Source organism: Pseudorca crassidens, chromosome 7 (genome assembly GCF_039906515.1).
Source record: "Pseudorca crassidens isolate mPseCra1 chromosome 7, mPseCra1.hap1, whole genome shotgun sequence".
NCBI lineage: Eukaryota > Metazoa > Chordata > Mammalia > Artiodactyla > Delphinidae > Pseudorca > Pseudorca crassidens.
In genome coordinates this window covers 81550966-81578860 of record NC_090302.1, presented here as the reverse complement: position 1 = coordinate 81578860, position 27895 = coordinate 81550966, and the positions used below count along the sequence as shown (strand labels likewise).

General features: G+C 45.6%; 1 protein-coding gene across 3 annotated transcripts in view; it reads left to right on the top strand.

The window, feature by feature from the left end:
• Positions 1-27895, top strand: part of FRMD3 (FERM domain containing 3) — a 315727-nt gene that overhangs the window by 235586 nt on the left and 52246 nt on the right. For all 3 annotated transcript variants that reach the window (XM_067744693.1, XM_067744692.1, XM_067744694.1), the window contains exons 7-13: positions 473-560; positions 2105-2193; positions 5211-5274; positions 6099-6187; positions 15132-15206; positions 15520-15588; positions 21574-21698. In XM_067744693.1, the coding sequence (XP_067600794.1) occupies positions 473-560; positions 2105-2193; positions 5211-5274; positions 6099-6187; positions 15132-15206; positions 15520-15588; positions 21574-21698 (599 nt within the window). The remainder of the gene's footprint in view (positions 1-472; positions 561-2104; positions 2194-5210; positions 5275-6098; positions 6188-15131; positions 15207-15519; positions 15589-21573; positions 21699-27895) is intronic.

The following is a 27895-nucleotide window of genomic DNA, read 5'->3' as shown; positions in this document are numbered from 1 at the left end:
CAGGGCTTTCCAATGGAATGGTTGACAGCTCTTCTTACCCGGATGGCTCTGTTTAGGCTGTTGATGGGGTAACAGGCTTGCCCACTTCCTGCCCTGAGCAAAAAGAAATGCGATTTATCCTGGATAATCTTTTAAAGTAAGTAGGAAAGAACAGATGCTGAGTTTTAGTTCATATTAAGATTGAATTTGCGAGGGCCCCTGCTTATTGGTAACTTGATAACCTTGATTAACTGTCCGGGTCACTGGAGTCCTCACAGTACGTGTGGGTTTATAATGGAACAGTTAGCCCTGGAACATGGGCTCAGATTTCTTAGCAAAGGGCTCCTCGTGGAGAGGAATAATGACCAGTCTTACTATTTATGGGATTTCTCTCTTTATTTAGTTAAGAATAGCACATTTTATTGAATGAAGGAACTCCATGTTTCTATTATTTTTCATATTAACTCCCTAAACTTCTCTTGTGTGATTTTAGAGGCCAGAGCCCACCAGTTGCTGAATTTAACTTACTCCTGAAAGCTCACACTTTGGAAACCTATGGGGTGGATCCCCACCCATGCAAGGTAATGCCCCTCACTGCAGGTCGACATACAATGATTGTTTTGCCCAGAAAAGAGTTAATTGGTATGCAGGTCTGGAGGATCCCTTCTAGGATATTTCCACAGCCTGGCCTATCGCCCCTAATCATAAGGGACAACAGTGGGCTGCAGTCACATGTTTGGGTAGTAGATTTTCTCTCTTGGCCTCTTCTAATTGCTTGCTAATTCATTCATCCATCAAGTGGATGGTTTTCCTCCTGAGAAGTTATAGGATCCTAACAGGTTTATTTTCAAAGGCCATTGCCAGTAAGAATGCAGTCTTTCAAAATGGGTAAGTGGAAGGAAAAAAGAAAGATTTAAAATTCACATTAGGAGTACGTATTTGTTTTTCTTTTTTCCTTTTTCTCGAATTAATACTTGACAGCATTTTCCTCAAGTGGGAAACCCAGACCACCTGTGTCAGAATCACCTGGGCCCCACCCCAGGGCCACTGAATCAGAATCACTGGGGGTGCAGCTGGGGAATCTGCCTTTTAAACAAGCTCCCAAAGTGAGGCTCAAGTGCATGTTTTCCGGAAATGTTTTATGAAAACAGTGTTCTTTCCATATCCTAAACTATGCAGCAGTCAGACTCTAACCTGAATGCTAAACTAAGCGTTTATATCAGCCAGGCTCTTAAAGGTATGTTTTTGAGTCATACTAGGACATTTTTTTACCCAGATGGGACCAGCTAATAGTATTTGGTGAAGTCCTCGTGCTAGAGATGTAGCTCAGGCTGCTTATTAGAAGGACCTGGGAAGCTTCATAAACGCCTGTTGCCCAGTGCCATCAGGATCTGTGAGGGTGCAGCCCGGGCAGAGAACCAGTGGGGCCTATTTACCGTGGCATGTGCCTCTGCTGGCTCTGCCCACACAGTTATTTTAGAATAGTTGCCAGATGTCTCTTCCTGCTAATGGTATAAATCAGATTATTCCATTTAGTGAATTAGATTTTATCGACAGATTTGAGCCTCTCTCTCTGTTTTATTTATTACTTGGAGACTGACTTGGTTTTTGTTGTTGTTCCTTTCCCTTCCCTTAATGCTTAGTTTTCCTGGTGGAGGCTGGAATCAAAGTAGGCATTTCCAGACATGTCTTTATATTTACATGGCCAGAAATCCTGTGTGGGATTGAGTCAGGTTAGATTAGACGCTCAGGGATTTGGTTTCAGGGCTAATGAAAACCAAGAACAGTTTTCCCACATTGTAGGGCAGATCTGAGAACTCAGGCAGCACCCGAACGCACTTGGAAGTAGACTAGTGGTTTGGGACTAATCTGTATTTTCCCAGGAGGTTCCTGGTGAGGCAGAAGGTCCATTCCTCAGACGGGAAAGCTGTACATTCCTGGCCCTCGCCCAAATGTTAGGCGTACTACGGTTGGAAGTCCCATCTCAGAAGCTTAGTTTATTTCTACAGTCATTGTAATTAACCTGAAATTAACCCAGCGTGAGGATGAATAAGCATATCATTTAGCCTTTATTTTATATTCCTTAATCCAAATATGTTTTTATGTCTTTTTTTTTTTTTTTCAGGATTCAACAGGCACAACAACGTTTTTAGGATTCACTGCTGCAGGCTTTGTGGTATTTCAGGGAAATAAGAGAATCCATTTGATAAAATGGTGAGTAATGAGTACTTCTTCGGAAAAAATTGTTTAATCTTGTTTTTTTTATTAATGTCGTTTTTCTTTCCCAGCCTTTGACTTTTTGCTTGGAAATGTCAGGTAGAATGCCTAGGATCCAATTCTCTGCCCTGGAACTTCTTATAAAGAGATTATTCATCTAAAAATGGAACCCAGTCTCAGTTGTCTTAGACCTTGGGTGTCCTGGGCTCGGGGGGCTCTGCCTTTGAAGAAAAGGTGTCCAGGATTGCTGGTGAGGAAACACTGGCCAGAGGGGTGACCACGGGCTAGGTCAGGGCAGGATAAATGTGCAAGTTCCCTTGAATGACTCAGGACACCCTCTCTTCCACTCACTTCTTTCCATTCTCTTCTGTTGAATCCTCGCTCTAGACTCCCCCTTTGTAATCCAGTGTATCAGTGACGATGCTTTTCGCTCAAAGGAACAGGAATGTCTGCTCACAGTGGCTTACAAATGAGAGGACTGATTATCTCAAACAGCAAAAGTTCCAGGGGTCGGGCAGCCCCATGGTCCTCTAACTGAACTGCCTGACAACACCGTGAAGGACTTGGACCCCTCCATTCTCTTCTCTGCCATCCCAGGGTGGTGGGTTTTATCCCCAGGCTTGTGCTCATAAAATGGCCATGTGCGCAACTCTGGCCCTTACATCTTCACACAGCAACACTCCCTGAAGGAGAGCAGCCCCTTGCATGTGTCTCCTATTAAAACAAGGGTAACTTTTTCAGAAGCTCTGTAGGAGACTTCCTGTGTATCTCATTGGGCAGGATAGGATCATATGCGCCCCCTTAAACTAATCCTTCCAAGAAGAAGAATTCCATGATGAGGTTGGTCAAATCAAGCTCCATCCTTTTGGGGCTGGGAAGAGCATCATCTGCATGAACGGTTGATCTAGAGGAAGAATAAAGTCTGGGTTGTGTCTGGAAGGACATGGGAGGATGGACCGGCAGTGCCCACTATGTCCAATCAAGGAACAAAGTAGCTTTAGTAAAGAGTGAAGAGGGCTGAACATTTTATGTGCATTGGAATATTGTAAGGGCTTAGTCTGGTTCATAGCTTCAGCGTGATTTGGTTCCCTCCCTGATGGTCCCTGACAGATTTGTCACCCAGTGTCTCCCTGAGTGGTGGGCTCACTCTTTTGGCCTGAGCCCTTGGGTCTGCAGTTCTTGATGGGCCAGTGGGCATCCATCCTCAGTCCTGGGTTTGAAATGCTCTTTTGCACTTACCTGAACCTCTGTTTCATGGTTCTGTTAGCTTCAGGATTTCTCTGAGCACTCTTTATCAAGTCCCCCCACCACCGCTTCTTGGCACTCTCCTCTTAACACCTGCCTTCCCTTCAACCCTTCTCTACTAGATTAGCATAGTCAGCTCATGTCCACTTTGCTCCCTACACCTTCTGCTCTTTTTCATGATCAGCCCTCTCTTTCTAAGAATGCTAATTTATCTAAGTATCTTCTCTTCCCACTCTGTCACTGCCTTTATTCATGTCATACTTTCAGTTCCCATCTGTGCCCACTTATTCTCTTCCTCCACAATTATCATTCTCAAACTCTGCCTCTAATAAATCACTTAACTCTCTGTGTCTCAATGTACTCATCCATAAAATGGGCATCAGTTATATCCGACTGCTTTATAGGAAAGAAAGGAGATGGGAGAGAAGCAGGTAGAATAGTGTGTGTGAGAGTGATTTGATTTGTGAACAAGGATGTTTTATGAATGTATAACATGGTGGAGTTACCAGTTTTCTTCCCCGTATTTTCAGTACCTGTAAAGAAGCTCCAATGTTAACCACACTTCAGTCCATTCCAGAAAAAGTTCCCTGGCGATTTCTGCTGACTTTGGGGAGCATGGGCAATGCGGGCAGGGACTTCCCCGTCCTCTCCTAGGACTACAAAAGGCTTGAGGATGCTGAAGGGTGTTTGATTCTCAGGTACTAGTCAACTTTGGAGTAGCTGGGTTAGAACCTGACATGTCTCACGTGCAGATTAATTGCAAGTCTCTCCCATTTGGGGCTTTAGTTTCTTCTTGGCTACCCTGAAGAGTTGAGATGGACAGTCACCAGACCATTAGTTTCTGGATTCTACCTCTTGGTGTTCCTGGTGGGGTGCTGATGTCATCCCCATCCCTTCCAGCCACGGCTTAGGCACATATTTGTAGCAGCCATGTACATGTTACTAAAATAAATTTTCTTCCCACGTTAAACCTAGTTTTGTTCTGTTTTGTTTTTGACATCCATTGAGCTTTGTCACTCTTGCAAATCCTCTCCACAGCTTAATATGACCTCACAATTCCTTTTCCCCCAGGAAAAGCACAGGGGCACACCTCACTGTCCTAGGAATTAGATCAAAGGAGTAAAAATAGAATTCCCTCCTCTCTTTACACGTGTCTCCTCACCAAGGAGTTGACCTTAGGTCTACATTTCAGTCAGATTTTAACTGAGCAGCTCCTTAAGAGGAAGCCTCAAGTCTTTTGACTACAGTTCGTCAAGTTGTCCTTAACAGTTTTGAGCATCTCAGTATCTAATACAATTATTCATTTATCAACAGGGAGAGCAGAAATGAAAGCTTTGCATTGTGGTGTGTGTTTCTTGGAGATGGATGTGAAAGGTTACAGATACTGTGAATCCATACTGTTTCATTAACCGAATATGAAATAACTACATTCTTCCTATCTTGCAAAATGGGCTGACCAATTAACATTGTTCTGGACATTAATGTTCATGAAACCCCTAGAGCTCCTTGGAGGAAAGGTGCAGCTTCACGGTAAAAACAATGGAATAAATAATTCTGAGCTGCCCACGGAGCCTCTCTTGGGAAGAAAATTGCTGTATCATTCACTTGGGGGCTCTTCGCCGCTCATTAGACCTTCAGCCATGATAACATCTCGTTTCATTGCAGTCTGCTTGGCATTTGTGAGTCAGGCGGATTCCATTGGGATAGCCAGGTACCTTGGTTAGCTGCTACTTTTTTTCTTCTCACCCAAAGAGATTTTCTTTTCTTAGGTCGGATGTCTGCAAATTGAAGTTTGAAGGGAAGACGTTTTATGTGATTGGCACCCAGAAGGAGGTCAGAAACTGTTTTTCTAGCTGTCTGTTGTTGTGTGTGCATGTGTGTGTGTGCAGGTGTGTATGTGCAGGAGAAGGAGTCAAGTGTAAACTGTGCCTTTAGTCATGTAGCCCCCAGAAGACCATGATGTTAATGTCTGTGATGATACTGGAAGTTTGGAGTTAAATAAACACCGGCTTTGCACATTTAAGAATAAATTCAGTGAGCAATGCTGTCCATATACCCCTGTGTAAAAATTAGATGGTGATAAACTTGAGAAATAGAAAATTGAACTTCCTCCTACCTCTGTAATTTGCCAGAATGATAAAACAAATGAATAATACTTAAAGATAGCTATCAGCCAGTGCTGGTTAGAGTTTTATAAACAGAGTCTGTAAGGCCAGGGAATCTTAAAATGTTAGTTGGCTTCATCATTTGGGAGGAGGCCATTACCGAAACGTTGAGCCTCAGAGCTAGGTCTGGAAGTTTCTGGATTTTCTTGATCCTAGTTTTTGGTTTAAGCACTAGATATTCAAGAATGGCAAATAAGTTTTTAAACTCATCCAACTCTGATTGAGAGTTAGGCAATGCTTGGAGTGTTGAGAAGGATTGTGAAGCTGTTCTTTATCAGAAACAGGGCCTGGATGGGTTCGTAATATCTGCAAAGGGTGAGGGAGGGGGGAGTACCATTTCAGGAACACTTCTAAGAACACAGTAATGCATCCGTTACTTCAGATCTGTTTGGTAAGTGGCAGGATGCAAATAGGTAACTTCTTGAAGGAAAAACATGAACAACATACACTGTGTTTAACATGCCCTTTCTTGTTTTGTTATTTTTTTATTAGAAAAAAGCCATGTTGGCGTTCCATACTTCAACACCAGCTGCCTGCAAACATCTTTGGAAGTGTGGGGTGGAGAACCAGGCCTTTTATAAGTAAGTAGCTTTTATTCATTTAATCATAGGTTTTAAAAGCACCCCTGGAACCCTTTATGTTTTGCAAACAGCTGCATATTCATTTTTTTAAATATAGTCCTTTTCAGTATATTTAAGTGAATTATAAATGGGGTGCATTGTTCAGGGTGACTCCCAGCCACTGTTGACCTGATCAAGTCCTGAACTTTATTTTACGTTGGGTGTTTCCCATAGAGTTGCTGTGGGATTTTTTTTTTTTCTTTTGATATTGCTATTTCCATCCAGCCTGTCATGGGATCTTTTTTCGGTTCGTGTCTCCTCAGAAGCAGACCTTGAGAAGAGTTTTGTGCCAGTAGTTTCTTTGGGATGTGGTTACTGAACATACCAATAGGGGAGTGGAGGAGGGAGAAATAAGCAATTTAGGACACGTTATTGAGCAGTCACTACTGAGAGCAGCTGGGCTCAGCTCTGCTGGGGAACTCTTGTCAGACTGTAGAACGGGCCTCAAAGTTCTCCCACTGACCAGCAAGGAGGTTGGGCTGTTTATCTACTAATTCCCCATTCATTTTGGCTTAGAGACACTTACGAGGGCAGAGTTAATACTCTCTGAGCATGGGTTGAATGTGCTCTCAACACTAGAAAAGAAACCTTGGGCAGGGAGTCACACATGTTCATAGTAAGAAGGCCTCAGTATATAGAGATGAGAGCCAAAGGTTTGTGGGTGGAATGCCATCAGAGTCTAGGATTGTAGAAAGTCAGTGCTGGACAGGACTTCAGAAACCATCCATAAAGCTCTCAGCTTTCAAAAGAGGTTAAAGTTTAGGATTTTTCCATGAGTTCTAGCTTCTCCTCTTTGAGACCCTTGCTGACTGGAAGAACAGTGGTGATGGATGCAGTCAGGCACCTAGCCAGCCCCGCCTGGAGTAGCAGCACCGCTCATCCCTGGAGCTCATCCAGGCGGCTTTTGCTCTATTTCCCGACTCCCTCCCCGCTGAAATACTGTCTTTCTTATTAGACTTACCTGAAAATGCTGAATCTCTGAACGTCCTGGGCTTTGGCTGACAAGGACCATCAAGAGAATGAAGGCTGGAACAGTGTTTTTCAAACCCCTTTTCAGCCACAGAACTCTTTCCCTTAAACAGAAAGTGTAGGCAAAGCCTAATATGTAAAAAAGATAAAAATAGAGAAGCTGTGTTGTTGGTGGGGACCAGAGCTGGGATTGGGGACTGGAGACCCTTCACTCATTGCTCACTGCTCCCCAGGAGGTTGGGTGACCAGTTGTGTGAGTTTGCCTGGGACTTTCCCAGGTTTAGAATGAGAGTCTGGTGTCCCAGGAAACCCCTACATCCTGGGCAGATCCTGTCAGGAGCATGAGATGATTCCCAAAATGCTGTGCTTCTTGGAAGGATGATACGTATCAATGAGACCTCAAGGCATCTGTGAGTCCCCTGCAGTGTTTGAGAACTGGTACACAAAGAACACCTGATGGCCTCTGAAAAATCAGCATGTCTAGACCTCTCCATCCACATGAGAGTGGAGAAAAGGAAAGGCAGGCAGTCTGGTGCTCTTAGTCTTTACTTGGAGCCTGCACATTTTTTTTGTTTTTGTTTTTAATCATTTTAAAATTTAGATAGGGCTTCCCTGGTGGCGCAGTGGTTGAGAGTCTGCCTGCCGATGCAGGGGACACGGGTTCATGCCCCGGTCCGGGAAGATCCCACAGGCCACGGAGCGGCTGGGCCCTTGAGCCATGGCCGCTGAGCCTGTGCGTCCGGAGCCTGTGCTCCACGGCGGGAGAGGCCACAACAGTGAGAGGCCCACGTACAGCCAAAAAATAAAAATAAATAAAAAATAAAAAAATTTAGATAATACTCATATACCATAAAATTAACCCTTTAAAGTATGCATTCAGTGGTTTTTAGTATAATTCACAAAGTTATGCATCCATCGCCACTATCTAATTACTTAGGACATTGAGTAGTTGTTTTTTTTTGCACACATATTGTTTTATCACGTGTGAGCAAGTCAGTTGGTATATGGAGTCAAATAAAGGTAAAAACAGAATTGAAAAGAGGGGGAAGAAGGGAAAAAAAACCCACAGTCGAAGGAATCCGTTTTGGACATTTTGGGATACACTCATTATCTGGCAGCTAACAAAGTGGTCTGATAATTCTGTCATTGAATGGGCCAACTAGGCATATCAAAGAAGCCACTTCCAATCATCTGTAGATGCTTCAGAACCCAGGGAGTGTAGCTGTGAGCACAGGTGGCACCCTATAGAGTTGGCCGAGTCCTTGCATCCACACCTCTGCTTTGGTTGGGACAGGCTACCCCATCTCTCCCATTAGGACTTCTAATCACTAATATTTGTACTGATCTGAGTTTTGCCCAAACCTTGTGTTCCTCCACTGTCCTATAACCATCCCTGTTCCTTAGGAAAGAGGAGAGAGATAGCTCGTCCTGACCCAGCTGTGTGACCTTGGACCAGTGGCCGACCTCAGCCTTCTCATATGTAGAATGGAGGGAACTGGGGCTCAGGCATGGTTTGCTTGCATCACTGTGGCCTAGCGTTAAGGACCGTGGGCTTTAGAAGCCAACAGGCTTGGGTTTGAATCTTGACTGTCGCTTACTAGCCGTGTGTTCTGGAACAAAACACTGCACACTTCGAGCCTCATATTTATTTTTCATGTGTAAAATGTGATGGGCAATCCCTGCCCTGCAGTGTTTAGTTCCGCCAGGCACACGGACCATCCATAAGTGGTAGCTGCTGCTATGACTCTGACAACTACCCCCTCCAGTAACAGTGAAAGTCTTCTGAGTGCCAGTTGGTTGCTGAGCCCGGTCACTTCTGAAGGGCTCTGATCCTGTGAAGCTCAGGAGTGGGCTCCTGCTTCCTCTCCTGCTCCGTCCCTTTCCCAGGCAGTGGTTTGGCCCTGCTTCCAGCTGACCGGCACCGCGCCTTCATGGTTTCGGCTGGCAGAGCAAGGGCCCTGATCTTGTTTTCTGGGTTGGGGGTGGTTTGCTCCCTCCTTTGCACTTCACCTGCCATGACAACAGGGAGGCCCAGTGGCCAAGAATTCCCTAGTGTGCTTTTAACATATGACTATGGTGCTAGTTGTCAGCTGGCCCGGGGCCACTGATCAGGTTTGAAAGCCCTGACTCTGAGATTTGCTGCCTGGGAACGGAGCCCAGAAGCAGAAACTCTGATTCTCCCTCCTGCTCCAACCCCCAGAGGATCCCCAACACAGACTTAGATAGTCACCATCTCAGAGCTTCCTCTGTGCCGTGTGTTTTTAGGTGCTACCACCTAAAATGAGCACTGGAACATGCCATTTCTGGGCGCTGATTCCCTGAAAGCACACTGGATTCCCTGAAGGGTTCAGTGGCTCCCTGGTGCTTCCATTTGATGAATCTTTATCTCACACTAGCTTTATGCCATGTCAGCGCTAGGCACTGAGGACACAGTGGAGCCTCAGATGAAACTCTCTGTTCCCAACTTTGTATGGAATTGTGTGCAGGACATAAAGGCAGTCCCTAATAAATTCCTTATCTGGAGTTAGTGTACATTTTGTCAGAGGAACAGTATTATACTTGGTTGCCAAGGACCCAGAGTATCTCCCTAAACGGACACCTCTCACACTTTAGTGAGCACGTGAATTACCCGGAGATGCTATTAGAATGTGGATTCTGGTTCAGTAGGTCTGGGTGGGGCCCAAGAGTCCATATTTCTAATAAGCTCCCCAGTGATGCTGAGCTGCAGGCCCATGGACATTTGAGTAATAAGGTTCTAAACCAGAGGTTCTCAGCCTGACTGCCTGTTAGAATCAGCTGGGGGAGCTTTTAAACAATACCAACGTGGACCCTACCCCTGACCCAATTAAACTAGAATCTGGGTCCTCACAAAACTGTGTACACGAGTGTTCATAGCAGCATTCTTCATAATAGCTAAACCAAATGCCCATCAACTGATAAAAGGATAAAGGAAAGTGGTATATCCATACAATGGACTATTATTCAGCCATAAAAGGAAGGAAGTACCTACTGACTCCTGCTACAACATGGATGAAACTTGAAAACATGATGCTAAAGAGTAGAGGAGATAAGGAGTGGAAGAAGGAAGGGACTGCCAGTGGGTACAGGGGGCTTCCTTTCGGGGTGATGAAAATGTTTTTCTGATGAATTTTTAACTTCGTGCATTATACTGAAAACCACTGAAACATAAAATCTAAAAGGGTGAACTTTATGTTATGTGAATTATATTTCAATAAAGCTGTTATTTTAAAAATTCAGAATCTGGGATGAGGGGACTAGATGTTGGTAGTAATACACCTTTCCCAGGAGGTGTGAACCTGCAGCCTAGGGTTCAATGCTCTAATCCAGTGATTCGCAAAGTTAGGGTCCCTGGACCAGCTTCAGCATCCCCTGGGAACTTGTTAGAAAGGCAGATTCTTGGGCTCCAGCCCAGACTTACTGAATCACAACCTTGTGTTTTCAAAAGCCTGCCAGGTGATCCTGATGCTTTCTGAAGTCTAAGAACCTGCATGGCTAAACCACTATTTTAAAATACAGACAAGCCTGGGTTTGCAGCCTGGTTCCTCCAGCTTCTATGATGTGACCATTGTTAAGTGACTTCACCCTTCTCTATCTCAATTTCCTCATGTAAAAATGTGGATTGCTTCCTCCTAGGAGAGAGCTGTGAGGATGAAATGAATTAGTGTATTTAAGATGCTTTGGACGGTGAATGGCCCCTAGTAGGGGCTCAATAATAACATATGTTGTTATTGCTCTGATTACTCCAGAAGCTGTAAACCATGGGAAAAAGGGAAGTTGTATTGTTAGTTCTAGAGGCGGCCTTTAGAGCACCACCCAGTGTGCTGACTTCCATCCCCAGCCCCTGTAGTAGCAGGTACCAGAGGAGAGAAGCTAGAGGCAGGGGTGAGTGGAGGCGTGTTCCTGCAGAGCTGTGCTGTGTGTGCATCGGATGATACTGACCCTCAGAGAACACTTTGCCTGTTCCAGGCACTGTCCGCATGTGTGCACACCTCACATATATTACCCCATTTAAAACACACCTTCAGCGTCAGGAGTGGGCACAACTCCCTAGCGCCATGGAAGGGTACAGTGGTCTCTGGGTACAGTGGCTTTGTCCTGGCAGTTCTGGGGTGGGGGTGGTGGAGAGCTGTGACAGCAGAAAGGAAAGCAGTGATGAAGCCACCATGTGAATACACAGGTGTTGCCAAGTCATGTGCTGGTCAACTGGGGACTGGATTTCTCTGTGAGGTCAGATGTTTGAGCATAGTCAGTGCTCCTGTGCTGGAAGTTTGATGGGGAGTTGGAGGTGGAAGCGGGGAGAGGGCAGGCCTGGAAGAAGGTCGGAGGAGAGAGAGTTGCTGTTTTCACTAGGTTGTGCCTTGATTGCCTTGGTTGGGAGGAAGACTTTTGCTCTGGGCTTGTTGATGGGAGAGCCTGGGAACAAAGAGCTGGAACAGGTCAGCTAGAGCTAGAGTTTAAGGGCTCTTTTATTGGCCTTCAGAGCGTTTGACACGGTTCCCGGGATTGGTCGTGGCTTAGAGGATTGGCTTTGGTAGCTCAATAGTGAGAAGGCAATACAGAGGTCTGGAGAGTGATAATGGGGGTGGGGGAAAGGGAGAGAGGGAGGGAAAGTATTATATAATGAGCAGGTAGTACTCTAGGTGTTTTCAAATCATTTAATCTCATTTAACTCTCCTCAGAACACTATGAATTAGGTATTATAATATCCTTACCCTTTAAAAAATTTATAGAGAAACTAAGGCTCAGAGAAGCAACATGACTTGACCAAGGTCACAGGATCAAAAGCAGGAAGGAACCTGGCCCCTTGTTTCTTCAGGTAAAATGCCACCTGGGGGTCATTCAAGGAGAATATGGCGACTCAGTTTCTCCAGTGCAAGTAGGCTGCCTTGGAATGACCTTGGAGTGTTTGATAAAAACACAAACTCCCAGACCCCTCTCCAGACCTGCCTTATGAGAATCTGTAGTGATGCAACCTGAGAGCTGGTATTCTTAACCCCTACTCCAGGGGCAGCCGATGCACAGCCAGGTTTGGAAGGACGGCTAGGTGCATGTCCTGTGACCCAGCCGCCTTCCTCTTGCCCCCGTGTATTTCCTTCCATCCTACTCTCTGTTTCTCAATTCCCAGGGGGTTTGTGGGGTTCAAGCTCTCAGAATAAATTCCCCTGTTAAAATTCCATTAAATATCTCAGCCCAAACATTATCGGGCGTCTCCCTGGACATTTGGGAGGGTGTGGGTTTGGTGGTAATGCTCTCGGTAGAGTGTCTATGAGCAAATGAAATCATGCACATAATCATCAAGGGCACTCAGCTGCCAGGAAGAAGCCAATGCTTTTATCAGTCCTCTCGTCCTGAGCAGACAGCTATTCACTTTCTCTGCACAATATGTTTTTCTTGAGCCACTCTGGGTTTGTGTGGATGTAGTGGAGCACTGAGGCCACCCGCCAAGGGGCTGTTCTGGGTGTAAGGAGAAGACAGTGGCCTCCACACGGGACTTGGAAGGGCAGGAGTTGAGGCTGAACGGGTGAGAGATAGAGCCGCCCACTGCTCCCCAGAAGAGCCCCCCTGTCACCGGAATTGCTTTGCTGTCCACACCCCTTTGAGCTTCTGCCATCTTCCATAAAATGAGCACAGAGTTGAGTCTGAATTTCAAAAACTGTAATTAAGACTCTTCCGGTGTGATGAATTGGGAGATTGGGATTGACATGTATACACTGATGTGTATAAAATGGATGACTAATAAGAAAAAAAATAAGAAAGACAAAAACAAACAAACAAAAAGACTCTTAGTAATCTTTTTAGCAGACTTCCTTGCCCCGAGGATCCTTAGGAACCTGGAACAATAACAGCAAAACAATAAGAAAAGCAGAAGCTGCTTTAGAATGTTTCTCCACCCTCCATCTCTGAGTACGTGGGAGCAACAACCCTGCTGAGAAGATGGGGAGAGGCATCCGGTGACGGAACATGTGTCAGGCCCATGGCTCTCTAGGGCTAAGGTTGGAGGTGCGGGGAGCAGACAGGCCCAGAGCAGGCACATCCTCAGAGGACGAGGCACAGTGGTCGCTGCCCCACATTAGCCAGGCTTGCTGGGCCATTTTCTCCTCTTCACTGGGTATGGTCTGTAACCTGACTTTGGCCAGCAGCCCGTCCTAGGTGTCCAGACCCCCTCCGGGGTGTGGATCTCATGTGCTCTGCTTGTCCTTAGGGCTCCCACATTGTCTTCTCTGGGGCCTGCCTTGACAGGAATCCCCTTCCCTGGGCTTGCGCCCTTCTTCCCCTGCCCATCTTGCTCTCTAGATGTATCCTTTGTAGCCAGGGCCCTTCTCTGTGGGTTCAGGCAGTTGGCAAGAGTGTTTCTGTGGCTTTCCATTGTTCTGACGACAAAGACCAAATCTTTAACAAGGTCAAGTCCTGCTACATTAGGGGGGAAAACGTGTGAGCCACTGTGTGTAAAACAACCGCAATAACAATACCGGGAAATGCACGTCAGATCATCTTAGCTCTCCAGTGCTCAGGCTCAGAGCTTTTGCCTGCTGGGCTTTCTGCCTAGAACACTGCCACCACCCGCCCTGTTAACACCTTCCCTCCCTGGGTCTCGGCTCAAAGGTCCCTTCCTCAGGGCACCTTCTGTGGCCCCCAGACCAGATCGGCACCGTGTTCACCCCAACACTTTCGTTGCATCTTTTCCTTCAAATGTGCACCACAGCATGTAATTTACATCTGTTCACTAATTTATGCGGGTTTCTAGATGAATATCTAGGCCCTCTGGGCCTTACATTCCACAAATGCCAAGTCTGTGTCTTCCTGAGCTTAGCACAGGAATTAAGTGCTCTGTGCTCAGCTTCTGGGAAGTCCACGTTCTAGATTTTTTTTCAGAGTGTTTTTGTTTTGTTCTTATTTACGGGAAGGGCTCAGAGGTGCTGAATCAGTGCTTGGCTGGGCCTCTGTTCCTTGTGTTTCTTAGTCATCGACCAACACGGGTTCTTTTTCTTTTTGGCCTCGCGGCACAGCATACGGGATCTAGTTCCCTGATCAGGGATCAAACCCACGCCCCCCGCAGTGGAAGCGCGGAGTCTTAACCACTGGACCACCAGGGGAGTCCCAGCGAGGGTTCTTTTAAAGGGCACTAGGTCGTGGTGACTTAACCCTTTTTTTTTTTTGCGGTATGCGGGCCTCTCACTGTTGTGGCCTCTCCCGTTGCGGAGCACAGGCTCCGGACGCGCAGGCTCAGCGGCCATGGCTCACGGGCCCAGCCGCTCCGCGGCACGTGGGATCCTCCCGGACCAGGGCACGAACCCGTGTCCCCTGCATCGGCAGGCGGACTCGCAACCACTGCGCCACCAGGGAAGCCCTTAACCCTTCTTAATACTCAGAAGCCAGTGACCGTTTCCATGGTGACATGGGCCCCTGGTGCCATCTCCTAGAAAATACACAATAGGTGGGTTCTGTGTGACACGGTGAGTGACCTGCGTCACCAGGAAGCTGTTTCCTGCTGCAGTTGGTACAGGTACAGGCAAGAAGGTCCGTGCAGCAAGGAATTTAATGGTGCCCTGTGACCCAGCCCACCCTCTCTGTATCGCTTAGGCAGAAACTGGGAAAGAATTCCTCTGACCATCAATATTAACTGATCCTTTTTGCAGGTCGTGACCCAGTAATAGATTACGAGACCAAATGTGTGGGTCATCAGCAGCATATAAAAGAAGGAGAAAAGATCACATAGAAAAAATCAGATTGCAATACACATGGTGAAAGTAACTTTTCTTTCAGGCGTGTGTGTGTGTGTACGCACGCGCGCTGAGTCATACAGTAAAATGTATTTCTTTCTTGGTGGTCAAAATATCCAATTACCACGCTCTATGGCATGTTCTGCTTGGACTTTCCAGTGTCACTGCCACCTCTCCTCTGCTTTCTCTTACAGGTATGCAAAATCCAGTCAGATCAAGACTGTGTCAAGCAGCAAGATATTTTTTAAAGGAAGCAGATTTCGATATAGGTGGGTACCCATGCTTCCATTTCGATGATGGGGCTGGGTTGGGGCAGCCATTTGCGTTGGAATATGATACTTATAAATCAGTGCACTTTGGCCTGTACCCGTTTGGGTCCTCCCTTTCCACTCCACTCATTTCTTATGCCCACAGGACCCCTTAAACTCTATAGTAATGTTCCCTCGTGGAGGAGGAGAAGGCACGGATTCCTAGAGCTGGGTCAGACCACTGTGAAGTAAAAAAAAAAAAAAAAAGTGTGCGCACCCCTCCCCTTCCACTCTGAGTGTCTGTGCACAGACACTGTGTTTCTGTCTTTTGCAGTGGCAAAGTTGCCAAAGAGGTGGTGGAGGCAAGCTCCAAAATCCAGAGGGAGCCTCCAGAGGTGCACAGGTGAGTGGGGTGGTCCCCAGGGTGCCGGGAGATTTCTGGGGTGGACAGGATGTAAAGGCTGGCTTCGCCAAATCCACTCTAACAAGAAGGAGAGTAAGGACACCAGCTGCCTGGCCCTATGCCATTATCAGACCCTGATTCCTGGCATGGCACTCTCACCATCCCCCATATCTCACTCAGACAGATTTGGCTGGGCTCCATTCTGAGTTACTTGCTCTGTGTGGAGTCACTGCCCTGATTCAGCCTGCAGGGTCACGGGAACAAGCGGGAAGTGTGTGAGGCACGGGTGGCTGGGTTATCTCCTGGCTGAGTCCATTGTCATGTCCTCTTAGAACTGCTCTCTCTTCCAGCCTCTGTTCATCAGACGTGGCCAGTTCCCATTGGCCCAACTCCTTCTAGGCTATGTCACACGAGGGGGTGGGGTACTCATCTCTCATTGGACCCTTTAGTCCCAAAAGCCACTTAGAGGAATGACGAACTTAGTCATTAGTGGGTCAAGGGTACGCTTCTACATTAACATGGCAATGTATGTAATTCTTAGGAATGAAATATTCTCTTGATCATGTTGTACTTCTTACCACCACAGTTTACACAAATCATTGTACATCTTAAACTTCAAACATGCTAAATATCTAAAGCAGAACATTCTTATCCTGATGTTCCCCCTTCTGAAGGCAAGATCATCATAAGATATATTCTTTAGGAAGTTCCCACACAGTGGTGGGCACCGGTCCCTCCTTCCCCATCTTTGAACTTGGAGTCTTCCTATGCTCAGATATGCCCAGTCTCCTCTATCTCCAAGGTGACCCAGTGAACAGGGTACCTCTCACCTTGTCCTTGGGGCTATCAGGCAGGAGGAGGCCTTGATCTCTCAGAAGTGCAGCTAAGCCAGCCAGTGTGGGCATCCAGACAGTGGAGCAGCATGGAATCTTGTGCAGATGTGTACAGAGAATAATTCATCCCTGGCTTTGGGTGCCCCAGTGGAAAGCTGTCACGTACAAGTCTGCAAAGCAGTGTCTCCTGCTTTGAGAAGCAGGAGAAAACTGGGGGCAAGGGAATTTGGAGCGCCTTGGCTGGGACACCTTGGTGCAATACCTGTGGAAGTCTTAGAGCTTACTACCTGTTGATGACAATAGTTATTTTTTAATAGTCTTTTTATAACCCCTCCTCTGCCTCAGATTGTGGTTACTCAGTGCAGCAGAAACAAAAAAGAAGAAACAATTGAACATATCATTTAAATGTTTCCAGAACCTTTGGTCTAGAATGACCTCAGGGATGACTCAGTTTAATGATTCTATTTTACAGATAAGGGAAGTTGAGTCTCAGAGAAGTTAAATGATTTATCTGAGGTCATAAATATTTTGGTGGCAGAACTAAGCCTAGAACTGCAGTGTCCTGCTCCTGAGTCCTATATCCTCTTTTCTCTGTTGCATCTGCCACCCTGAAAGCCTCTGCATTCTCCTAGAAGCTGGGGGGCAGACCTACCCCAGGGGCTCAGCTTGGTTTTATTCTTCCTGCTTGAAGCTTGAGTGTTTGATCTTAAAATAAAAAGAAATACTCGATTCTGGGGAGTCCCCTTAATGGCACAAACACAAAGTAGGAAAATGTTTTAAACAATATACTTTCAGGGGGCTTCCCTGGTGGCGCAGTAGTTGAGAGTCCACCTGCCGATGCAGGGGACACGGGTTCGTGCCCCGGTCCGGGAAGATCCCACATGCTGCGGAGCGGCTGGGCGCATGAGCCATGGCCACTGGGCCTGTGTGTCTGGAGCCTGTGCTCGGCAACGGGAGAGGCCACGACAGTGAGAGGCCCGCGTACCGCAAAAAAAACAAAAAAACCCAATATACTTTCAGAGAGACATATTCCAAATATGCAGAGCTTTCCAAAAGCCCATAGTCACCATCGATGGATGATGGTTAATGAGATCAGAGAAGAATTTTTTAAAATACTTCTCTTTTAAATTTATGTTTGCACAATTTATGGGAACTAAGGCTTCCTAGGTCAAGGCTTCTCAAACTGTAGCTTGAACAGGGATCACCTGGGGATCCTGTTAAAATCAGATTCTGATTCATGAATCTGGCATTTCTAATGCTCTCCCAGATGATGGCCACGTGGCTGGTTCATGGTTTGCACCTTGAATAGCCAGGCTCTAGATAACTGCTGGGGGAGGGGGTGAAGGGAGCAGATTGGCCCTAGTGAAAAGCTTTTTCCTGGAGTGGACTGAACCACCAGAGTGGATGGGAAATGAAGCATCCATCAATTTATAGTTTTTCTTTTCTGGAATTTTCTAAAATCTCCCAGGATATTACTGCAAACAAGGCTCTATAGGCCCATTCGACACCGGTTCACATGTTCTTTCTTGCTCTTCCTCTACCCGGTTTTACCTGTTTGTGAAAGCCTATTGAGTTCACATCCTCTGGATGCCTCTCTGGTCCTCAGTTCTTTGGCAGTATCTCTCAAATCTCTGACATTACAAGGAAGAATTTGTTTAAAGTAATAATACAGAGTAAGCTCTGGGAGGACGAAGCTTGTGCCTATCTTGGTTATCTCCATCTTACCCATCAATTAACACAGTGCTTGGCTATAGTAGGAGGTCAGTAGATATTTGCTGAATGGATGTATGCACTAGGAGTGTGAGATGACAGCTTCACATCTGTAATTTTCTGAGACTTGAGATCTGTCCGTGGTGCTGCCCTGGGGACCTCGCCCTCCCAAGAGGCAGCACTGTGGTCAGAGCCACAGTGACGTGTGTCACTTTCAGTAGCAACTTCTTGTTCCTTCCCAGTAGCTGGTTGCATGGTAGGAAATGTTTCTCTTACACAATTATCATATTTTCGAATTATTTTGACTTCTTTGATGTGGCTCAAAAGTGAGAGTATAGTAATGAGCTCTCTTTATCTGGCAGTGCTCAGAGAGGCCTGCTAGTCTAGAATGGTGATGGTAAGACTTCAGTTATCTCTCCTCTCACTTGAGATTCTCCTCGTCAAAGGATAGCCAGTTCATGGACTCCTACTCCTGCTGAGATGTGTGTGACACAGAGAAACACACACAGACTAAGAACACTGTCTTGGGGTTTTTCTTTTTTTTTCAAAAAGAGAAGAAGCTCACTCTCGTGTTAGCTCATTGAACTTTGCTGATGACAGGATCCCCAAGTGGAACCCTATCGGCTGGCTACTTGGTGAGAATCACCTGCCCATTCCAAGGCCCAGTGAGGCGGAGGGCTGTAGCTCTGAGAGTTCAGGGTCGGCTCTTTAAGCCTCCTGGGCATAGAGCCACCACCAAGGGATACCCAGAAACAGCACTTGTACCTGAAATGAGCACCCATCTAGGAGTCATGAATGGGTCTAATCTTGGCTGTGTTGCTATGTCTTGTGTAAGTCACTTAACTTGTCGGATCATCAGTCTGTTCATCTATAAAAGGAGATTCTTATATCTTTCCCCAACTTCTAGGTTTTGTTATGGCCATTAAGATAAAGGGTATTAAAAGTATAAAGTACCATAAAAATGTGAGGTGATGATATTATTATCTCTCATCCCAAAATGGGAAGCTAGAACCTGACAGACACGTTCACACTGAAGTCTCTTCAGATGGAGTTTTTTACTCACAGGCCAGCAGCACTTCCTTTCATTCCAAGGAGTGGTTGCAGTAACTCCACTAGCCTCGTATTTGTTGCTCGATTTTATGCCACCATTTCTTGAAGCCAGTCTTAGAATTGAAGCCAGTCTTAGAATATACCTGCAGTTGCCGAAGGAAACCTTTCTACTCAGTAGACTCCTTAACGGCAGTTTCACTCAGAAACTGTCCTGTGCCAGGAGTGCACGTGAGTGGGCTGCAAAGCGGGTCAGGCATTTTGGCCGAGTCGCCTGGTGCCTGGACTCCGAGAGCGGGGGAACACAGCACGGACCCTCACCTGACAGGGAGCAAAAGAGCCTCCATAAAGGCTCGCTAAGGGTCCCTCCCTGCTGTGATATACATAGTAATTTCTGGGGGAGGGGAACAATGGAAAATGAGCTTTTCAGAGGTCAGAAAACTACATAGTCCACACAGACATGGCAACATGTGCTTTGCAGAACGAGGCACAGTGATGAAGGCCACAGGGCTAATGGAAATCCCATGAAAAGCTCAGACAAATGAGAACCCTTCACAATAAAAGAAGTCATTGCTCATGGTGAATTTTAATCCCCCCTTGTTATTCCTTCCTTCCTTTCTTCCCCCTGCAAGGAATCCCCACCTCCACTTCTTTCCCTGTAAACCCACCACCCCTGCCAGGACGCTGACATCACCTTCCCTGGGAGGTCTTTCCTGGCTCTCCCCTCACTCACAGCAGGATCACATGCCCCTCTCTGGTGCTCCCCTGGGACCTCGGCCGTCAGTCAGTCTCTTCCATGAGATGTGTGCTTTTCCGGCTGTGGCTGTAGCACATTAATGAGTCATGAAGTGAAAATAGTGGTCAAGACCAGCACTTTAAATGAAATTAAATAGAATGGAAAGTAAAACATAGTGGCTCACACATAGCAAGAGTTACCGTTGTTGCATGAAACATTCTCTTTAGCTGTGTGTGCACTTGCGGGTGTGTGTGTGTGTGTGTACAGAGATATGATACCAAATGTAGTTTCTAATGTGAGTCTTGATCAAAAAAGTTTGAAAGTCATGGTTCTAGAGAGTAAGTTATTTAAGGTGAGGACCATGATTTCCCAGAGCAATACATACATACCAGCTGCAAAATAAATGGTTGTAGAATGAAATAATGAAGAAAAGAACTCCATGGTTAAGCAAGTCCTTATAAATTTCCTTTCCAGTCAGTGGCAGCTGGTGGGGGGGGGGGGCGGCTTTTAACTCTAGATGCTAACAGCTTCTTTCCTGTCCAGCTCCTATGCCCAACAGAAATGCCTGGGCTGTAAGGTGGTCCCATCAACTGGCCTGGAGAACACCTGTGACAGTCTGAAATGGCAACTTAATGCCAAGTTTACTTCAGTTTCAAACTGAACACCCCTTAACAAGATGCCAAGGGAGGTGCTATAAGGCACATGAGAATGGATAGGTCAGTCTCTGCCCTTAAGTTGCTTTATCAAGGTGGGGCTGATTAGTACCCCAATAATTACAGGGCGACAGAGGTGACAAATGTGACAGGTTGTGAAAGAAGGGACAGTAGTGTGAGAAGGAAGGGGGAGAGGGAGTTCGTTGTGAAGGCAATCCAGGAGGGCTTCAAGAAGAAGGAGACATTTGACATCATCTTTGAAGGATGGGTTGGTTTGGGTTTTGACAGGAGACATGGGGATGGGAAGGGTGCTGAAACACCCACCAGAGGTACCCCACGTCCCTGTCTGTCAGGGCAGACAGTGTAAATGGGCTTCCTGGCTATCAGCCAGTAGGCTTGACGAGACACCTTTCCTTGCCATCTACTGCCCATTGAGCTACTGACATACGTGTGCTCCTTTCAGAAGGAGAAAGTGGAGCTGAGTTCTGTGTTTGGTTCATGAGTGGGGTGTGAATTTGAATGGGAATATTAAGCATCGATATTAAATGTTGGACATCCAACTCATGGCTATGGAAAGCCTGTGGCATCTGCCTGGCAGAGTTTTTTTGTTTTTGTGTTTGTTTGGTGGTTGTTAAATTACTTTGAGCCATGCCCTTCATTCACTTTTCTGCATATGTAGTTCAGTGATACCTGCCTCTTGTGTATCTTTGTTGCCCATGTCTTTTCTCAATGCCTTGTCTTGTCACATAGCATGTCCAAGTCTGACGATATGTGGAGAAATACGTTTTCTTTCACTGTGTTGCATTAGAACACATGGACATTATACCACGTATCAAGACCTTAAGGATAACAAGGGCTGTGTGTCTTAAGTGCTGTGTCATCTTTACCGCTGGCCTAATGCACTGTGTGAGTCTATGGGCAGTTCCCAGCTCGGGTAGCCAACTGAGATGGAAGGGCCGGTGTTCCCAATTGAAACCAGTTCCCTCCGGCTTGTGTCTGTTTTCAGAACCAACATTACTCAGAGCCGCAGTTCCCACTCCTTGAACAAACAACTCATCATTAACATGGAGCCCCTGCAGCCCCTGTGGCCGTCCCCCAGCGAGCAGGAAGAGGAACTTCCACTGGGTGAGGGTAAGTACACTCTCTTCCAGAGCCTGGCATTGCAGGCTTACCCTGGGGGAATGAGGGAGGCACCAACCCTGGGTACCTTGGGTAATGGGTTGGGGTAGGGGTCAGAGTGAGTCATAAGCTGTGTTTTTAGTAATTAAACTCTTCAGAGCTGGAAGACTGCATTATATTGAGAGTTCTATCAGTTTCTCCTGGAGAGAGTTCACTGGTACAAAGCGTTCCAAAAATTACAAGTTAAAGCAGTAGTGGTGTTAGACCCGTACTATCCAATATGGTAGCCATTAGCCATGTGTAGCTATTTAAAATTAATTTTAAGTTAATTAAAATTAAAAATTCAGCTCCTCAGCCACATTAGCTAGATTTCCAATGCTCAACAGTCACATGTGGCTAATGGCTACCATCTTGGACAGCTCAGACCAAGAACATTCCCATCATTACAGAAAATTCTATTAGATGGTGATGTGTTTGACTATAATCACAATTAAATTAGTGGTTGTAACGAATTCTCCACAAACATCTCTACACTGGTCATCCCCTTTCTGCCTCACTATTTCTGTGTCCCTTAATAAGAATTCCCTTTTCCACAGGGCCTTGTCTGACAGCTTTGAGACAAGCTAAAATATATACGGTCCATTTCAGCCCCAAAGTTGTTATATTTGTAAAGGCTATAACATGTGTGCTTCTAGGCTTCTTTTTTTGCTGTTCAGGGCTTTCCTTCAGGGAAGAATCTTACCACACTGCTTACCGCATATACCTGGTGAGGCAAATACCACTCTCATTAATTTCAAAGTAAATTTTTAAAAATTCACATAAAATACAATTATTGGAACCTTGAACCCAAACATAACATGCTTTCCTTAAATTTATGTGATTTTAATTTCATCATTTAAAATCTGGGTACTGGGCAGTTTCAAGAAGGCGGGTCACTGTGTCCCCGAGAGATCACCTTTACCTGCAGCTTTAAGTCAAGAATCCCTTCCACAGGGGAAAACTCTTCAGCCCATAATAAGATATGGCTTAGGATGCACATATCCTTGGGAGAGGTCACAGCAGCTGATTCACACTGAAGCATAAGGGGTTTCCTGAAAGGAAACTTGAATGGTTGGAAGGAGGACTGGGCAATGGGATGCCATAAATTTCATGGGTGGAAGGAAAATGTGCAAGATACGAAGGATGGGGTCTCAGGAGACACCTTTATCCCCAGCTCAGCCACGGGATGATGATAACCAGAACGATCTTGTGATAATCGCCTTTATGCTCTGTCTCAACAACCAACTCCGTAAGCTCCATGCTAAATTAAATTTCTTAGCCCAGGGGTCCCTGGGTCCATGTTGCTTGTCTACATGTTTCAGCACCTTCTCCGTTTTTGTATGTTCCTCAAAGTGCAATGAAAGCAGCTTTTGTTTCTGATCACTAGTGATTTTCTGGGATTCCTCCCATATGTCTGGAAGTTGGTTTGAGTGGAAATCATTTTTTCTGGAGGTCAGGATTAACCCAAGTTTGAATGAAGGAGGATATGGCTAATGGAGAAGAGGAGGGGAAAATAGATAACCCAAGCTTAGGATTGTGACTTTGCCTTGTCTGCAGAGATGGAAGCCTAGATGGGAATAAAGCTCGGAAGACCCGTTACCATGGGGAATATGGAAGCCAGGCCACTCATGCCTTGTGAGCACCCTAGATGTGAAGGGGAGCCTGGGCAAGCTTTCCCCAGACCCTTCATTCCATTCAATTAATAGAAACTTCTGTTTTGCTCCATTTTCTATAATGAGGTTCCATTTCTAAATACTAGCCTTGTCATTAACATGACAACTGTGTGGACAAGAGACTTATGCATTATAATTAACTGCAATAAAAATTTAAATTTCCATAATATATGATAGGAATCCATGAGCTACATTTTTAATTTTTCCAGTTATTTAAAATATGAATCTTTAATTCTTTCACCAGCTGTAAAGTCAACCTGATAGGTTTCTCTGTTTAAATGTCCAAAATAGCTCTATAACCATCTAATAAAATCCTCTTTTCTAGGAGAACTGTCCCCTTATGGAACATCTTTGTGGGTTTTGAAACTCAGGCAAATCATAGCAACTTGCAGGATATAGAATCAATTTAAAAGGAAGAGAAGTAGAAACGACAGTATTGTTAAATGCCCAGTATATAGAAAGAACTTCCCAGTCTAGAAAAGAGAGCAAAATCTTCTTAGGTACCGTGAAATTCAAAGTTATGATTCCCACAGTCAACATAGCTACGTTCTTGATACCCTTATATCTCAGTTACTATTTTAGAGTCAAATTCTGCTTCATGTGTCTTGTCTTCGAGTATCAGGTAATGGGATTTAAACATTCTATAGGGATAAATAGGTTATTTAATAGCTCTGTATGTCTCTGATATATGAAGAGAAGAGAGGTAGAGAATACAGCTTTCAACAAAGATGTCTCCACTTTTGTGGATGGGCAGATGCAGTGTGATGAATTTAGTTTCACCCTTGTATTTTGATATTGCAATTTTTTGTGTCTGATCAAGAGCCAAATTGAAGAAATTAGAATTTCACTCCTTCCTTAATACAACAGCTCTGGCAAAGATGTGGTGTACAACTAAGTAGACCATACTTAGCTGTGAAAGTTGCTGTGGCCCTATGAAGATGAAGATACTCTCTTTTCCCTGGAGACTCACAGCCTGTTGGGGAGACAGCAATGGGATCACAGAGGTGAAGTGTAGGTTCTACCTCTGCTGATTGGGTTGCATGCTCACTTTTCTGTGTGCCTCACGAGATACTAGTGCCTCAGGCTGCCTGGAGAGCCTCTTGTTCCCTTTCAGTCTTATCAGAGTACATGGCATAAAGTTGGGGGCACAGGAATGAATGGATGAGACTGACAGGCAGAGGGAGTTGTGGGTGGTCTAGTCAACTTGCATTGGATGCTTGTGTGGCTTCCAGGGAAGAGGGGTCGGGAAGAATGAAAGGTGAGGCAGAAAGTTAGGGAAGGACCAGATTGTGATGGGCCTCACCCAAATTGCTGGAGAGTTTAGACTTTAACCCAAGGGCAGTTGGAAGGCACTGGAGGATTTCAAGCATGGACCTGATTGGAATTGTGTTTTGTATCTCTTGTGTGTGGGCAGAGGACAGATTAGAGATGGGTATGGCTAGAGCAGTTTTTCAATCTCAGCACTATTGACCGTTGAGCTGGATAATTCTTTGTCAGGGGCTGGCTTGTGCTTCGTAGTATGTTTAGCAGCATCCCTGGCTTCTGTCGAGTAGTACCCAACCAGTCTGGACAACTGAAAATGTCTCCAGGTATTGCCAGATGCCCTTGGGAACAAAACAACTGCCTGAGAATTACTGTGTTGGAAGCACAGAGACCCCACAAGAGCCACTGCAATAGCCCAGAGACTAGATTAAACGAGGGTTGAGCTGAGGCAGAAGGTGGGATGGGGAGGAGGCAGTGGGCTCTAGCTAGTAAGCAGCAGAGTTGTTGACGCATGTAAGGTGCCTGTGGATTCCTGTCCAGGTGCTGCCCTTGTCTCCAAGAACTTGAGAGGGAAAAGACCTTAACCTCTTTGGAAATGAGACTGTTCTGAGACACAGGAAGGTTCCAGTGACATGTCAACATCAGAGAGGCGATGGCAAAAATGATTTCATTTAGATATTGGAACCTTTGGAAGAGTTAGATACTTCACTGAGCTTCAGACACAGAGTGGAGGAGACTCAGACATCTCTGCTTACCTTTGACGTCGTTATTCCTCGTCTCTATACAGTGGCTCCGATTCTTGTTTGGGGGATTCACATCACACATTCTGAAACTGGATCCATAAACAGGTGAAGGTTGGCAGTCTGAGCCCTGGTAAAAGAGTTGTCTGATTAGGAATTATTAAAAATAAGAAGAAAGAAGGACCTTAACCCTGACCCTTGGAGTCACCATCTCCTGGAGGTCATGGGATGGTCCTGGTGCCTTGTCTCGCGTGGGTGCCATGGTGGTGACATCTCTGCTGCCGTCATGACTCTCGGTGGTCCCGACCACCCATTTGTCTGACAATCTCTTTCTATTCTTCCTGGAACTTCAAGATTCTCAAAGACAGCTGGAGAGAGCATGATTGCCCAGATGAGCTCAGGGGCGTTCTGGGAGAGAACGCGTAACCCCGTTCACCCAAACGACAGCTGGAGGATTATCTCTGAGTTGGCTGTGTCTGTAGAGAAAAAACAAAGTCAGTTCCTAGGCACCACTAAGCAGTGAGAAAGTTTTCAACGTTACCCCACAGTTGCTCAGCTACAGGATCCAAGTAGGTTAGTGCTGTGGAAAGCTTTAGATGTGAATAGCAAACCATTTGAAAAGTGCCACTTCGAGTTTATGAAAATTTCCGGAGAAGAAAATATTGAGAGTGGAAATTGTTCTGGGTGAAAATGACATTTTCAGGAGTGATTAATCTGAATATATTCACATGCAAAATGGAGTAGGGTTCCCACAGTGTATACAGCAAAATGCTTGCATGTTTTATTAGTAGAGTGTATTTTTCGTTAAGGAAAATACATTATGGTAGAGAAGGGGAATGGAATGTATCACGTGAGACTTGGTAGCTGGCAATTACTAACGCCCGGTGAAGGTCACTCTTGTCCACCAGAGTGATGGTACGAGCTGGCATGATTAAACAGGCAGGAAACTATGCTTTCTTCTCCTTGGTAGACACAACTAAATAAGAGTGGAAAACGTTTGACACCCTCCTGCTGGCAAAACAAGAGCACAATGGAGACACCAAAATTTCCATAAAGGAACGTCTTGGGGATGGCAGTGTGGTTGGTTTGAGGGTGGCTTAAAGCTGCATTTGCATGCGATTGAGAAAATGTCTGTATCAATGAATAGATGGGAATTAAGTAGGGCAGTAAAACTAACTCTCCCGAGCCACATTTTCACACTGTCCCTGTAAGTGTGTATGTGCGTGCGTGCATGTGTATGCGAGTGCATGTGTGTGTCATGGATGTGGCTCTGTGTGGGGTGGGTAGGGAGCAGTGGGGGTGTTTTAAGGGTCATTTACAGTGTCTGGCTCTAACCATAGGTGACTTAAGCTGGTGTCATTGAAATTCTAGAAAGTCTGTATGTGAACCTGTGAAGGCATTTTGAGCATATAAAAAGTGTATAGTTCTCATCCGTCAAGCATGCCACACTTGTGACCCCGCCCTGCTCCACCCTGACACTTAACAGGTGACCCGCAGGGCCAACTGTGGTCTCCATGTGCAGGTTTTTCTGTACCATAGCAGGCAGAGCCTTTCATACCCTACACAGTTGTTCCAATCCCATCACTGTTGGAATCTCTAACAGCCCAAGGCTGCCATGGTTACACTGACTCCAGTGAGTCTGGTCTCCTCCCTGGTTATCTGATATGAAAATTTTTCCTCCCTCTTTTCTTCCTTTGTAGAGTTCCATGGCCAGGGCTCAAACAGATTTACCCTCTTCTCAGGGTGTCAGAGTCTCTCTTCCACGCCATTTTCCTGCATGTGCCAAGTAATTTCTTCCTTTTGGCTTAGGGTATGTCAGGATATGCGTTGGGAGTGACGCACTGGTCTTCTTGAAATTTCTTTTATATTATGTTTCATCAAACAGTAGGATCTGTTTCTAAATCCTATGGGGCCACCTTTCCCCTGTGGTTACTGCTACCTGGTGACAGCAGACCGTTAGCACCAGCTCTAATTACTCTTGTCCCTGCCATTGGGTTTGGGGTGGCTATTTGTTTGTATTTTCTCATTATAAAACTAATTTATCATCTTCTAGAAAATCTAGATAGAATAAAAAAGCATATACAAGGAGAAAAAGACCACCTTCCAGATTGTCCTACCTGCTGGAGCCGGTCGATGTTAATGTGTTAATAATTTTTGTCCCTATGTGCTTTAAGGCCATTTCCGTCATCTTGAGTGTAAAATTTTTTTAATTCCTGCTTTGTTTGCTTAATGTTGAAAACGTGAGTGCATGAAAACATATGATAAATTGAACTATAGGTCAAACCATGAATTGGGAGCATATTTAATGTGAATGTGGACACATGGGTTTATATCCTGAATTAGAAAGAACTCACACAAAGTGCTGTTTTAAGCATCTTTTTGGCATTGCTCAGGTTTGGGCTCTCCCAAATCTTCCAGTTAATGGCACCCTCGGTCTCCCACTGCTGATAGGCACACAGCAGCCGAACCTGCTTCCACAGGAGCTAGGAGCCTC